The sequence below is a fragment of the Lepidochelys kempii genome, chromosome 2 (genome assembly GCF_965140285.1).
Source record: "Lepidochelys kempii isolate rLepKem1 chromosome 2, rLepKem1.hap1, whole genome shotgun sequence".
NCBI lineage: Eukaryota > Metazoa > Chordata > Testudines > Cheloniidae > Lepidochelys > Lepidochelys kempii.
In genome coordinates, this window is record NC_136381.1 from 84,836,160 (window position 1) to 84,851,802 (window position 15,643).

The 15,643-nt window shown below is 43.8% G+C and overlaps 2 protein-coding genes across 9 annotated transcripts in view; one reads left to right on the plus strand and one right to left on the minus strand.

Moving 5' to 3' along the window:
* METTL4 (methyltransferase 4, N6-adenosine) overlaps positions 1–7,161 on the minus strand; it is a 29,072-nt gene extending 21,911 nt beyond the window's left edge. The window contains exons 1-3 of one of the 3 annotated variants that reach the window (XM_073331456.2): positions 6,971–7,161; positions 5,621–6,121; positions 746–811 (exon numbers count right to left, since the gene is read on the minus strand). In XM_073331456.2, the coding sequence (XP_073187557.2) occupies positions 746–811; positions 5,621–6,043 (489 nt within the window). In that variant the 5' untranslated portion in view covers positions 6,044–6,121; positions 6,971–7,161. Of the gene's footprint in view, positions 1–745; positions 812–5,620; positions 6,122–6,582; positions 6,921–6,970 lie in introns of those variants that run through there. The other 2 variants (XM_073331457.2, XM_073331458.2) reach the window with 2 other exon arrangements.
* The window catches only part of NDC80 (NDC80 kinetochore complex component), a 33,292-nt gene continuing 24,261 nt past the window's right edge, over positions 6,613–15,643 (plus strand). Inside the window, exons 1-2 of one of the 6 annotated variants that reach the window (XM_073331454.2) lie at positions 6,613–7,340; positions 10,427–10,537. In XM_073331454.2, the coding sequence (XP_073187555.1) occupies positions 10,437–10,537 (101 nt within the window). In that variant the 5' untranslated portion in view covers positions 6,613–7,340; positions 10,427–10,436. Of the gene's footprint in view, positions 7,341–7,525; positions 7,606–10,426; positions 10,538–15,643 lie in introns of those variants that run through there. The other 5 variants (XM_073331449.2, XM_073331450.2, XM_073331451.2 and 2 more) reach the window with 5 other exon arrangements.

Consider the following 15,643-nt stretch of genomic DNA (forward strand, 5'->3'; position numbering starts at 1 on the left):
TAAACTCCTCTCACACATCCTCCCAAGTCAACTCACCTTCGAAGATGAGCACAATTTTTTTTTAAAAAGCCACATTTAAGTAACTTCACATTTCTACAATAATAATTTTCCATTTACCTGACTGACATGTTTAAGCTCAAATCATTTTACAAATGTTAAAAAAATTAAATACAAACTATAAAGTTTCAAAAACTAAAGCAAGGAAAATTTTGGAAACATCATGGGCCAAACAGGATACTATATAAGATGTTAAAGAATGGGTAATTCTGCCCCTCTCCAGTGGATGTGACACATCAGAGCATCTTTGTACGGAGTTGGGGAATAATCTCAGTTCAGCATCCAATATACACATCATTAGAACTGTTTATACTGCCCAGGCTCAAAACCAGCATCTGTAGCATTTTCTTGCTGACATTACCTAGCTAGCTAAGTCAGTGCTTGCTCCAGGAGGTTCAGCGACCTAGAATATCAAAGGTGTTATGTGAAACCAGTTTCTAGCTCTTTGAAATTTCTCAGCAGCAGTTTGATTTTTATACAAACACACACACACACACTTAAAATAGTCTCAGTATTGAGTCCTCCACTTGGGGACTGGCGAGACCAAATATTGCTTTAGCTGTAACGAACTGAAATTACAAGACACATGCTCCATATATTTTGGAATAGTTTCAGAGGGTTTATATTCAATAAATTACCTATAGATACATACCGTACACTTGTCATTATTACTATTGCTCAGGCTTACCTTTGTATGGTATTCTAAAGCATCCAGTTCACCTTGATTGAACACACTACACTTTCTTTTATTTTTCTGCAGTGAAAAAAATATGACAAAAAAAAAAAGAGGGAGTCAGCTGTGCTACTACATGGCATAAATATGCAAGAGAAATACACACATGCCTTCAGAGCTTGTAACAATTTGCCATACCCTTCTTTATTATGAACTTAAGTCCTGTATCAAAGTCATCTTCTCTTGGTGCCAGAGTAATTTTAAAATCTAGGCTGATACAAATAAAGTAATAAAATAATCTTACCTCACATGTTTGCCAATGCTATTCAATGATACCTATGCCACCTGACAGCTCATATTAACTCCAATCTTCACTGCTTAGTTTTTCTGTCTCCCTTGGGATAATGCTATGAAATCTTTGTTTGCTTGCCAAGCCCAGGCTATTGGCAACAAGAAAGTGTCACCTAACTCCAGAAAGCAACAATTATTGATTTATCCCAGACATCATATACGCAAAATTTAAAGGGAACAGACACACCTCATATTTCTGTATTTCAATGAACACTACATGAAGCACATCAGCAAAACTGTCAAAAAAAAACTTCAAGCCCATGCACAAAATATATTTATCCACCCTTACCATGTTAATTAAAAAAAAATAACCCTCAAAATGACTTAATCATCCTTGGCAAATACACTTGTCACAAGGCTGTATTTAAAGAAAATTTAAGTATAGTCCTGCAGTTGTAAAACAGTATTTGCAATTAAAGTAAAAAGAAAAAAAAAAGTTGGGTTTTGTTTGGTCAATAAATGAAGTGCAATAACAATTGGCAAAACCCAGAGATCCATCATTTTGCCCATCTTCATTAAATTTTCAATAATACAGCATGAAGAGTATTTAATATACACAGTAGAACCTCAGAGTTACGAATACCTCGGGAATGGAGGTTGGTCGTAACTCTGAAATGTTCGTAATTCTGAACAAAACGTTAAAGGTTGTTCTTTCAAAAGTTTACAACTGAACATTGACTTAATACAGCTTTGAAACTTTACTATGCAGTAAAAAATTCTGGTTTTAACCATCTTAATTTAAATGAAAAACAGAACTTCCCCCCCTTTTTTTTTTTAGTAGTTTACGTTTAACACAGTACAGTACTGTTTTTGCCTCTTGTTTTTGGTCTCTGCTGCTGCCTGATTGCACACTTCTAGTTCCAAGCGAGGTGTGTAGTTGACTGGTCAGTTCATAACTCTAGTGTTCATAACTCAGATTCTACTGTATACACCCTAAACCTATTCAGTTACTCCAATGGACATACACTCTTCTGAGTGTGCCTGGATATGCAGTAACAGCTTCAATACAGAAAGGCAAACATGCCAACAAATGCTGTAAAAGTTGCAGTAGCGTCAGAAAACAGTGTGCAAATGAAAGGTGCTTTCTTAACAACATATCTGCACCAACAGCATTTTCAGAGATATAGCTGTTTTTTTGACTAACGAGTTGTTATTAATTTAAAATCAGTAGTGAGTTGCATTCTTTTCAGTCTTACATATAAATCAACAAAATTGCGAAGTTTCTGCAGCTTTGTTACTGATGGTTAGGCGTTAGCCAAAACACAAACAAACAAAACCCCAACAACTTGATCTCAGATCTGAGTCTGAGTTTGTAAAAAATGGTTGTTAAAAAAAATAGATATGCCAGTTATTTATAAATTGAGCAAGTTTAACCAAGGAGTCATTCAAAGTTACTTTTTACAAAATATAACTACTGTAAGGTTATCTAAGCATCTGAAGTTCCACTACAAATCTTTGTTTTCAGTCTTTCCTTCCTAACACTGCTCTTTTGGGCTGAAATGGTTGACGATGGATTTCAGCCAAAGGTATTCTTTTTAAAAAGTTTGAGTAGAAACTACCCAGCCATTTTAGAAATGCTATTTACAAGAAAAAAAAAATAGATGAGCATATCCTCAGATATCAACAGAGCTCCATTGAAATCAGTGAATTTACACCATCTAAACACCTAGCCACAGATTTATTTTAGAACGGAATAATTATGGGGGGGAGGGGAGAGTTAAAATAATTTTAAAATAGCAGAACACAAAAATTCAAGCTCTTCTTGACCTGCTGCTCACAAACCGGGAAGAATTAGTAGGGGAAGCAAAAGTAGATAGGAACCTGGGAGGCAGTGACCATGAGATGGTCGAGTTCAGGATCCTGACACAAGGAGGAAAGGAAAGCAGCAGAATACGGACCCTGGACTTCAGAAAAGCAGACTTTGACTCCCTCAGGAACTGATGGGCAAGATCCCCTGGGAGAATAACATGAGGGGGAAAGGAGTCCAGGAGAGCTGGCTGTATTTTAAAGAATCCTTATTGAGGTTACAGGGACAAACCATCCCGATGTGTAGAAAGAATAGTAAATATGGCAGGCGACCAGCTTGGCTTAACAGTGAAATCCTTGGTGATCTTAAACACAAAAAAGAAGCTTCCAAGAAGTGGAAGATTGGACAAATGACTAGGGAGGAATATAAAAATATTGCTCGGGCATGCAGGAGTGAAATCAGGAAGGCCAAATCACATCTGGAGTTGCAGCTAGCAAGAGATGTTAAGAGTAACAAGAAGGGTTTCTTCAGGTATGTTAGCAACAAGAAGAAAGTCAAGAAAAGTTTGGGCCCCTTACTGAATGAGGAAGGCAATCTAGTGACAGAGGATGTGGAAAAAGCTAATGTACTCAATGCTTTTTTTGCCTTTGTCTTCATGAACAAGGTCAGCTCCCAGACTACTGCACTGGGCAGCACAGCATGGGGAAGAGGTGACCAGCCCTCTGTGGAGAAAGCAGTAGTTCGGGACTATTTAGAAAAGCTGGAAGTACACAAGTCCATGGGGCCGGATGCATTGCATCAGAGAGTGCTAAAGGAGTTGGCGGATGTGATTGCGGAGCCATTGTCCATTATCTTTGAAAACTCATGGTGATCGGGGGAAGTCCCAGACGACTGGAAAAAGTCTAATGTAGTGGCCATCTTCAAAAAAGGGAAGAAGGAAGATCCTGGGAACTACAGGCCAGTCAGCCTCACCTCAGTCCCTGGAAAAATTATGCAGCAAGGAATCAATTCTGAAGCACTTAGAGGAAAGTGATCAGGAACAGTCAGCATGGATTCACCAAGGGCAAGTCATGCCTGACTAATCTAATTGCCTTCTATGACGAGATAACTGGTTCTGTGGATGAGGGGAAAGCAGTGGATGTGTTGTTCCTTGACTTTAGCAAAGCTTTTGACACTGTCTCCCACAGTATTCTTGTCAGTAAGTTAAAGAACTATGGGCTGGATGAATGCACTATAAGGTGGATAGAAAGTTGGCTAGATTGTCGGGCTCCATGGGTAGTGATCAATGGCTCCATGTCTAGTTGGCAGCCAGTATCAAGCGGAGTGCCCCAAGGGTCTGTCCTGGAGCCGATTTTGTTCAATATCTTCATAAATGATCTGGAGGATGGTGTGGATTGCACCCTCAGCAAGTTTGCAGACGACACTAAACTGGGAGGAGTGGTAGATACGCTGGAGGGTAGGGATAGGATACAGAGGGACCTCGACAAATTGGAGGATCGGGCCAAAAGAAATCTGATGTGGTTCAACAAGGACAAGTGCAGAGTCCTGCTCTTAGGACGGAAGAATCCAATGCACCGCTACAGACTAGGGACCAAATGGCTAGGCAGCAGTTCTGCAGAAAAGGACCTAGGGGTTACAGTGGACAAGAAGCTGGATATGAGTCAACAGTGTGCCCTTGTTGCCAAGAAGGCCAATGGCATTTTGGGATGTATAAGTAGGGGCATTGCCAGCAGATCGAGGGACGTGATCTTTCCCCTCTATTCGACACTGGTGAGGCCTCATCTGGAGTACTGTGTCCAGTTTTGGGCCCCACACTACAAGAAGGATGTGGAAAAATTGGAGAGAGTCCAGCGAAGGGCAACAAAAATGGTTAGGGAACTGGAACACATGACTTATGAGGAGAGGCTGAGGGAACTGGGATTGTTTAGTCTGCAGAAAAAAAGAATGAGGGGGGATTTGACAGCTGCTTTCAACTACCTGAAAGGCGGTTCCAAAGAGGATGGATCTAGACTGTTCTCAGTGGTAACAGATGACAGGACAAGGAGTAATGGTATCAAGTTGCAGTGGGGCAGGTTTAGGTTGGATATTAGGAAAAACTTTTTCACTAGGAGGGTGGTGAAACACTGGAATGCGTTACCTAGGGAGGTGGTGGAATCTCCTTCCTTAGAAGTTTTTAAGGTCAGGCTTGACAAAGCCCTGGCTGGGATGATTTAATTGGGGATCAGTCCTGCTTTGAGCAGGGGGTTGGACTAGATGACCTCCTGAGGTCCCTTCCTAACCCAATATTCTATGATTCCAACTTTGTATGTGGATAGTTCTCCTTCAAGAAGTTAGAAAACATTAGAAATCAAAAACAAGCCATTCATTTCTAAGCTTGCTGGGTAGGCATCTGCTAAGCAGATTTTCAGAGGGACTGAGCAACTCACACTCAAGTCAGCTCACCACTTCTGAAAATTCAGACTGTAAGTGTTTAGCAGATGCATGCTAAATGATACAGGACCAACGGCTTGAAAATGGGGTCATGAGCTACAAGGCCCTGACATCATCTTGTTAAGGAGCTAGGTAAATCCCTGTGAGTATCTAGCAAAGGCTTCAGTTTCACACAATTTTTAAGTGCAGACCTCTTTCACATTTTGAAACCTGCTGTGGATCTACATCTCCCTCCTGCCCCCTAACAACTTGTGCTTTAAATTATTTCAGGAAGCAGCAAGACAATTTGCAAGACGTTGTTATGGTAGACTGTTCAATGCATAATTATTTTATTAATTGTTTGATTTTTCTATAGACCATACCTTCCTAGCACTGGCAACGGAATCCCCATCACTGTTCTTTTCTCCTTCGTGCTGCTCTGTTCCATTGCCACTGTCTTTCCCCTCCCTTGGGCCAGCATCAGAGTTTCCTTGCTGGGGCTTCTGTTGGGAAGCTGAAACTATATGGGGCTTAAAAACATGAAAGAACTCTTCCCGAAACACATATTTTTTCTTTTTCTTTAGCGTTGCTTCTGCTCTCTGTACTGCAGCTCCAGCAGAGTAAGTAATATCAATGGTGGAAGGAGCAACAAGATCCTCTGTAGAGGGGGCGGAAGAAACAGGAGCAACACGAGAAGCCGAGGGAGCAGGGTATTGGTGAGAGGGGCAAAGCTGGTATCCAGCCTTGTTGATGAAGGAAAGATGATCCAGTAGCCACCCAACTGACAGCTGATGCACCACAGACATCACATTTTCTCCTTTTCAAGGACAGTCTCTGAGTAATCGGAACTGAAATTCACGCTCGCTTTCTACTTTAGATGTTTCCTATAATTAATACAAAAGCAGACTTAATAGAATTATTAAAGTGTATTAAAACAATGCCTAAAGTGTGCTAGGCATTTCAAATATACAGTCTGTTGCTGACCTCCACCATGCACTGTTGTTAATTCTGCAGAAACCCCAGCCTTTAAACTCCCTGGCCATAGTACTGTAACTGTATGCCTATTTCTCAAGTGTCCCTATAAAATACAGACTAACTGCCTGTTGTAACATGCCACAATTCCCTACTCCATGATTATCCCTTTAGCTCAGCAGCTCTGACCGTTTTAGGTAAAATGAGAGCTTGGGCTAGACAACCCCCGACACAGGAACGCGCAAGTGCTCCCTTTGAAAATAACGTGCCACGAATTCACACACAGCTTGGACAGACTTCTGCAACTTGCTGCGCGGGCTGGGGAGGGGGCTGATCCTGCAGCCCCCAGAGAGGATGTCGGGTCACCTCACACCTCGAAGGGCTGGTCCTGGGCAGCAGCGCCAATCACAGCCCGCTCGACACCCACCCAGATTTTGTCCCAGGTCTTGCTAGGGCCTCGGCCCTCCAGCCACCCCAGGCCCGGCGGCACCTGCCCGTTTCGCCAGCCCGTGACCGAAGCAAGGCGCCGCGACAGCGCTTCCGGCCGTCGCCCGCAGCCCGCCCGGCGCCACCTCACGGCAGCACCGTGACTAGGGCGCGCGCAGCTCAGGGCTGGCAGCGCCTCTGGGGTGAGAGCGAGGCAGCTAGCGGGACCCCTGCTCAGGTCCTAGAGAAGCCCCATAGGGCCTGCCTGCGCGAGCCCCTCATTCTCGGACACTGACAGGCGAACGTCCGGTTGTGCGAGGAGAAGCTCCACTCACCCGAGCGATTAGAGCCCACACTGAGCGCAGCCATCTTGTTGTACGGACACAGCAGCTGTGTCAGGCGGGCGTTCCCTAACTTCCGCTGAAGCGCCCCAGCTAGGACTGCTAGTAAACCCGATGCTAATGAGGGATTTTTTTATTTTTTTTTAACTGCCGTAGCTATTAGAACAAATACCCTCCGGAGGAGAACGGAAGTGACGTCACCCCCGTGAGACGGCGCTCCTTGCCACTGGCAGAGTCTCCCCCCTCGCCTGACGTAAGACGCTCGGCTGCGCGCATTGGGCAGGAGGCCGAGAGACGCCGGTGGCGGGTGGATTTGAAATTGGGACGGGAGGAAGAAAAAGTTGCGGCGGCCGCAACGACAACAGTGAGTGGGTGGCTCCGGCGCGTGCGGCCCCGGCCAACGGGTGGGAGGGAGCCTTTAGGGATGGCGGGGCGGTCTGGCCGGGGCCGGGGCCTCTCGCTCAAGTTCTCTCCCGCTCTGCAGGCGTCGTTGCTGGTAGCGGGCAGAGTCCCTAGGGGCGGCCCGGTTCCTCAGGACTAGGGTTGCCAACCCTCCAGGATTGGCCTGGAGTCTCCTGGAATTGGCATCGAACTGCTGGTGACTATTGAAAGCAAGCCAGGAGACTTAAGTGGGTATTTTAAGACAACAGCATTGCGTCGCGTTGGGGGGACCTCCAGAATAGCTTCAGTCAGAGTTGGTAACCCTACTCAGGACTGCTCTGCCTGTGAGAGAAGGAGGTGGGGGCGTGTGTCACGTGGAGCCCCTGCCCCGCCTGCCAGGGGCACGGACAGGCCTTACTGCCAACTAGCTAGTCCGAAGGCACCACTGTACTCCTCCCACCTCCCCCCATACACACGCACACACCCCAGTAGGGCAGGCCTGCCCTGCACTAGCTATGCAGGCCTTGTGGGGCTGGGGAGGGTATTGCGGGTAAAACCAACAGGTGCCTGGGTTGGCCTGGATTGGCCTGGATTTTGCAGCTGTCTCCGTCCAAAGCGCACGGGCTGCAGCAAAGAGATCGCCCAGGGGAAAGGGTTAATCTCAGTGCAATATATTAAAGTGGGGTGCACGTCCTCCACTGAGCCAAAAGGCTGGTGTGTACATTGTCTCTTCGGCGATAGCGGACTTGGTAATTTCTGGAAGTGTCCAATGACAGGGTCTGGATATTGCAAGGGAATGCTCTTTGAGGGGGGCTTGAAGGTTGGGGTGCACCTAATGTTAAAGTAAGGATAGGATTACCAGAGTCCTGAGAAGAGTGCCTGAGTTGTTGAAAGGCTGGTGTTGCAGTGGAGCTGATGTCTGTCTATAATCTCATCCCCTCACAAACCCACCCCAGGGAACTTCTACATGCTTCCTAAGATGCATCTGCCTGGGTTTCCTGCTTGTATATCATATGTGGGTGTGGTATTCCTTCTGAAGCAATATCGGGACTCCTAGAACCTGTCTTTAAACCATACAAAGGGCAAGTTTCCTCCAAGATTCAATGGACTTTCTCCAGGAACTTTGCAACTTTAACAGTTTCCCTCAGAACACTATATTTACCACCATGGATGTCACCTCCCTATACACCAACATCCCTCACCATGATGGCATTTCTGCCTGCCTCAAATATCTAAAAGACAGATGGCAAAACACACACATCCATCCCATCGCAAAACTCATCCATTTCATTCTCCATAACAACATTACATTCGATGACACACACTTTGTCCAAACCATGGGAACAGACAGTGGCTCCCCAATATGTCACCCTCTTCATGGGCCACCTCAAGGAAGAATTTCTGGAAAAATGCATCATGAAATCAATAGTATACCTGAGATGCATCAATGATGTTTTCATCATCTAGACAGACAACCTAAATTCCCTCATAGATTTCCACCGCAACTTCAACAGCCACTTCCCATACATCACTCTCTCTCTACTACACTCACATATCAGCATCAACTTGCTGGACATCATGGTTATCTCCATCAATGGAACCCTACAGATAACTATATATAAAAAATCCATGGATCACCAGATTTAACTTCACAGATCCAGTATCTACCCCAGACGTGTCAAAAAATCTTGTATCTACACCTAAGCAAGAATATGCTTGGTGGGGGGTGGGGAACTGGGATACACACCTTGACCCACTTAAAATCTCCTTCACCAAACAAAGACACTGCACCAGAGAAGTAGATCACATCATGGAATGGGCCACCCAAATAGCCTGAGAGAACCTGCTTCAATTCAGAAATAATAACCCCACTGACCACACATGCCTAGTTGTCACCTAGCACCCCATACTGGAACCTCTATGAAACATCATCAAACAGCTATAACCCATACTTGATGGGGACCACATCCTGAATGATTTCTTTCTGGAACTCCCTTTTCTGGTCTTCAAACACTCTCCCCAACCTTGCCATGCTCATGAGAAGCAACCTCCCTACAGACTAGGACCTACCAAGTCAAAGCAACCCAGACCCTGCCAGAATAACAGATAAAAAACTTGCAGACATAACTCCCCTACTACAATGATCAATCACCATTCTCACCCATAACATATCTTTCAAGATCCATATGTCCTACAAAAAGAAAAGGAGTAGTTTTCGAATGCATCTGATGAAGTGAGCTGTAGCTCACGAAAGCTTATGCTCAAATAAATGTGTTAGTCTCTAAGGTGCCACAAGTACTCCTTTTCTTTTTGCGAATACAGACTAACACGGCTGCTACTCTGAAATATGTCCTACAGATGCCTATCACAATATGTGGTGTACTTCATCCAGTGCATCAAATGCCCCAACAACAACAATGTGGGTGAAACTAGGCAATCACTACACTCTCAAATTAACTCTCTCAGAAAAATAAGAGAAAAATACCCTATCACCCATAGGTGAACACTTTTCACAAAGCAGTCAATCCATATCTGATCTCTCCAATCTATTCCTCTTTATATTCTGCTCTGACGCTCAGATTAATTTTCCCTGACCTGAAGAAGAGCTCTGAGTAGATCAAAAACTTTTCTCTTTCACCAGCGGAAGTTGGTCTAATAAAAGATATTACCTCACCCACCTTGTCTCTCTAATATCCTGGAGCTAACACTGCATATAACACTGGTGAAATAGTTCCTTTAAATGTTTTAATGCTGTTATTAGTGGCCTTCAGAGTTAGAGCATCACTAAGGTGAATCGGGCAGGTCATCCCTTTCATAAAGCTTTTGTTTCAGTCTCTATCTGGAGTTCTCAGACAGTATACATTTGGGAGGCTTACTTACTATTTCTTTTATTATACAAAACTTCAATTTCTTCGGGAATGATAGGGCCATCAGATAATTGCTGGTCCAAGATACCAACCCACCCTAGTTCAATCCAGCCTCTGCACATATTGGCTGTGATGTTACAAGAAGGATGATGTTCCTTGACACTGTGACTTTCCTCTAATACCAACATAATTTGCCTTGTAGTTTAATCACAATGCGGCGCAGCTCGAGTACCACTGGTAGCAGTAGTCGACAATCCATGATGCCTCTGAGAGTACAGGATACCAACAAGATGGGTCTTCAGACACCACAGGCGTAAGTGTCACTGATCAAGTCATTCAGAGTGGATTTTCACAAAGTTAATTGTTAATCCCATTGGGTTAAGCATGTCTAAGTCTCTGTAGGGTCAGATCCATAAACAACAAGTTGTGTGATGGTGTTAACTTTAATGCCATAATTTATGTGTGCATGCAAATATGGTCAATGTATGATACTTTGGGAGCTAAAACTTTAATTTCCTGGCTTTCAAGTGACTAAAATGTCATATTTTAACTTTTGTTGTTGTTGTTGCATTATCAAGTACAGAACATCTGGCAGCAGTGGTTTTATACAAGTGGCAGTCTCCAAACAATATATTTAATTGGTCAGCAGCACCAAGAAGCTGTAATTCTAAAATGCTTAGTCTAGCTCAGGGTGGATAAAAATTGGTGCTTTTTTAAAAAAAAAAAATCTGATTTTTTTAAAATTTAAGTACAGGTTTATTTTTTAAAAATCAATTTAAAATTATCAATCTGTGCTAATGCCTTTATTTATTATACTCTATTACAATCATTTAAATTAAATGCAAAAAATAATTCTAAGCAATATGTGTTTGTTGCCAGTTTTTAAAGAATGTTCCACCAGTTCTGTGGTTTGTCACTGGGTAAGTACCCGGAACCAGTGCTTGTTGAAGTAGCAGTTGCCTTTTCTGCAGGTGCACTGTAGAGAGAATGTTTTCTTCATTTCAGTTTATTCAACTAGTTCAGCATTAAGAAACCAGATGGGCACTGAACCCAGAAAGCTTGTCTTCCTTTCCCAATCTAAAAATAAAAGCTTGGCGTGAGAGGATCTCTATTAGTTCTAAAATCTTGCAGGACACAGTGACCAGAAACAATCAATTCAATTCATTAACTACAGATAATACTTCCTTTTTTAATAAGTCAGTTTTAAACGCAAATCATGTTAATATTTTTTTATGTTTTTTTTTCTTGTATACCCAGCATATTTAAAGTGGTTTTATTTAATAAAAAAGTGAATGCCGGTTTTGTGCATTTTAAACTGAATTTGAATTTACACCCAAGTAGACCTTCACACATATTGCAAGTACAAAGTTCATCTAATAAATATCATTCACCATTTCTAACATAATAAAAAATGTCAAATTTAAGAATCTGAGTAAATGTACCTAAAGCTATATAATTGCATAAATAAATGTATATAGGCATTTTGTATCCTCCTGGTAACAAAAAGCAGCAGCATATTTATTCTAAAGGTTATATTTAGTTGTAAATCAGTATGTTTTCATGTTTCAGAGGAACAGCCGTGTTAGTCTGTATTCGCAAAAAGAAAAGGAGGACTTGTGGCACCTTAGAGACTAACCAATTTATTTGAGCATGAGCTTTCGTGAGCTACAGCTCACTTCATCAGATGTTTACCGTGGAAACTGCAGCAGACTTTATATACACACAGAAATCATGAAACAATACCTCCTCCCACCCCACTGTCCTGCTGGTAATAGCTTATCTAAAGTGATCAACAGGTGGGCCATTTCCAGCACAAATCCAGGTTTTCTCACCCTCCACCCCCCCACACAAATTCACTCTCCTGCTGGTGCTAGCCCATCCAAAGTGACAACTCTTTACATAATCAAGTCGGGCTATTTCCTGCATAGATCAAGGTTTTCTCACATCCCCCCCACCCCCATACACACACAAACTCACTCTCCTGCTGGTAATAGCTCATCTAAACTGACCATTCTCCAGGTTTAAATCCAAGTTAAACCAGAACATCTGGGGGGGGGGGTAGGAAAAAACAAGAGGAAACAGGCTACCTTGCATAATGACTTAGCCACTCCCAGTCTCTATTTAAGCCTAAATTAATAGTATCCAATTTGCAAATGAATTCCAATTCAGCAGTTTCTCGCTGGAGTCTGGATTTGAAGTTTTTTTGTTTTAAGATAGCGACCTTCATGTCTGTGATTGCGTGACCAGAGAGATTGAAGTGTTCTCCGACTGGTTTATGAATGTTATAATTCTTGACATCTGATTTGTGTCCATTTATTCTTTTACGTAGAGACTGTCCAGTTTGACCAATGTACATGGCAGAGGGGCATTGCTGGCACATGATGGCATAGATCACATTGGTGGATGTGCAGGTGAACGAGCCTCTGATAGTGTGGCTGATGTTATTAGGCCCTGTGATGGTGTCCCCTGAATAGATATGTGGGCACAATTGGCAACGGGCTTTGTTGCAAGGATAAGTTCCTGGGTTAGTGGTTCTGTTGTGTGGTATGTGGTTGTTGGTGAGTATTTGCTTCAGGTTGCGGGGCTGTCTGTAGGCAAGGACTGGCCTGTCTCCCAAGACTTATCTCGGGGACTCTCCTTCTGCCCCTCCACCCCCACGAACATGATACAGTTCTGTGGTGACCTAGAATCCTATTTTCGACGTCTCCGTCTCAAGGAATATTTCCAAAATACCTCTGAACAACATACTAATCCACAGAGGTCTCCCTGCCAACACTACAGAAAGAGGGATTCTAGATGGACTCCTCCTGAAGGTCGAAACAGCAGACTGGACTTCTACATAGAGTGCTTCCGCCGACGTGCACGGGCTGAAATTGTGGAAAAGCAGCATCACTTGCCCCATAACCTCAGCCATGCGGAACGCAATGCCATCCACAGCCTCAGAAACAACTCTGACATCATAATCAAAAAGGCTGACAAAGGAGGTGCTGTTGTCATCATGAATAGGTCGGAATATGAACAAGAGGCTGCTCGGCAGCTCTCCAACACGAGTTTCTACAAGCCATTACCCTATGATCCCACTGAGAGTTACCAAAAGCAACTACAGCATTTGCTCAAGAAACTTCCTGAAAAAGCACAAGATCAAATCCGCACAGACACACCCCTGGAACCCCGACCTGGGATATTCTATCTACTACCCAAGATCCATAAACCTGGAAATCCTGGGCGCCCCATCATCTCAGGCATTGGCACCCTGACAGCAGGATTGTCTGGCTATGTAGACTCCCTCCTCAGGCCCTACGCTACCAGCACTCCCAGCTACCTTCGAGACACCACTGACTTCCTGAGGAAACTTCAATCCATCGGTGATCTTCCTGATAACACCATCCTGGCTACTATGGATGTAGAAGCCCTCTACACCAACATTCCACACAAAGATGGACTACAAGCCGTCAAGAACACTATCCCCGATAATGTCACGGCTAACCTGGTGGCTGAACTTTGTGACTTTGTCCTTACCCATAACTATTTCACATTTGGGGACAATGTATACCTTCAGATCAGCGGCACTGCTATGGGTACCCGCATGGCCCCACAGTATGCCAACATTTTTATGGCTGATTTAGAACAACGCTTCCTCAGCTCTCGTCCCCTAAAGCCCCTACTCTACTTGCGCTATATTGATGACATCTTCATCATCTGGACCCATGGAAAAGAAGCCCTTGAGGAATTCCACCATGATTTCAACAATTTCCATCCCACCACCAACCTCAGCCTGGTCCAGTCCACACAAGAGATCCACTTCCTGGACACTACAGTGCTAATAAACAATGGCCACATAAACACCACCCTATACCGTAAACCTACTGACCGCTATTCCTACCTGCATGCCTCCAGCTTTCACCCTGACCACACCACACGATCCATCGTCTACAGCCAAGCTCTGCGATACAACCGCATTTGCTCCAACCCCTCAGACAGAGACAAACACCTACAAGATCTCTGTCAAGCTTTCTTACAACTACAATACCCACCTGCAGAAGTAAAGAAACAGATTGATAGAGCCAGAAGAGTTCCCAGAAGTTACCTACTACAGGACAGGCCTAACAAAGAAAATAACAGAACGCCACTAGCCGTCACCTTCAGCCCCCAACTAAAACCCCTCCAACGCATTATTAAGGATCTACAACCTATCCTAAAGGATGACCCAACACTCTCACAAGTCTTGGGAGACAGGCCAGTCCTTGCCTACAGACAGCCCCGCAACCTGAAGCAAATACTCACCAACAACCACATACCACACAACAGAACCACTAACCCAGGAACTTATCCTTGCAACAAAGCCCGTTGCCAATTGTGCCCACATATCTATTCAGGGGACACCATCACAGGGCCTAATAACATCAGCCACACTATCAGAGGCTCGTTCACCTGCACATCCACCAATGTGATCTATGCCATCATGTGCCAGCAATGCCCCTCTGCCATGTACATTGGTCAAACTGGACAGTCTCTACGTAAAAGAATAAATGGACACAAATCAGATGTCAAGAATTATAACATTCATAAACCAGTCGGAGAACACTTCAATCTCTCTGGTCACGCAATCACAGACATGAAGGTCGCTATCTTAAAACAAAAAAACTTCAAATCCAGACTCCAGCGAGAAACTGCTGAATTGGAATTCATTTGCAAATTGGATACTATTAATTTAGGCTTAAATAGAGACTGGGAGTGGCTAAGTCATTATGCAAGGTAGCCTGTTTCCTCTTGTTTTTTCCTACCCCCCCCCCCCCCAGATGTTCTGGTTTAACTTGGATTTAAACCTGGAGAATGGTCAGTTTAGATGAGCTATTACCAGCAGGAGAGTGAGTTTGTGTGTGTATGGGGGTGGGGGGGATGTGAGAAAACCTTGATCTATGCAGGAAATAGCCCGACTTGATTATGTAAAGAGTTGTCACTTTGGATGGGCTAGCACCAGCAGGAGAGTGAATTTGTGTGGGGGGGTGGAGGGTGAGAAAACCTGGATTTGTGCTGGAAATGGCCCACCTGTTGATCACTTTAGATAAGCTATTACCAGCAGGACAGTGGGGTGGGAGGAGGTATTGTTTCATGATTTCTGTGTGTATATAAAGTCTGCTGCAGTTTCCACGGTAAACATCTGATGAAGTGAGCTGTAGCTCACGAAAGCTCATGCTCAAATAAATTGGTTAGTCTCTAAGGTGCCACAAGTCCTCCTTTTCTTTATGTTTTCATGGTTACCAATCAATGAAAATCAGCCTTTCTTTAGGACAGTAATTAAAAAGTACAAATGCAAAACACAATTAAAATCGATGATTTAAACTGAGGTTTGCTGTTTTAAATCATGATTAAATCGGTGACACAAATCCATACACCCTGGTCTAACTTGCCTTCTGCT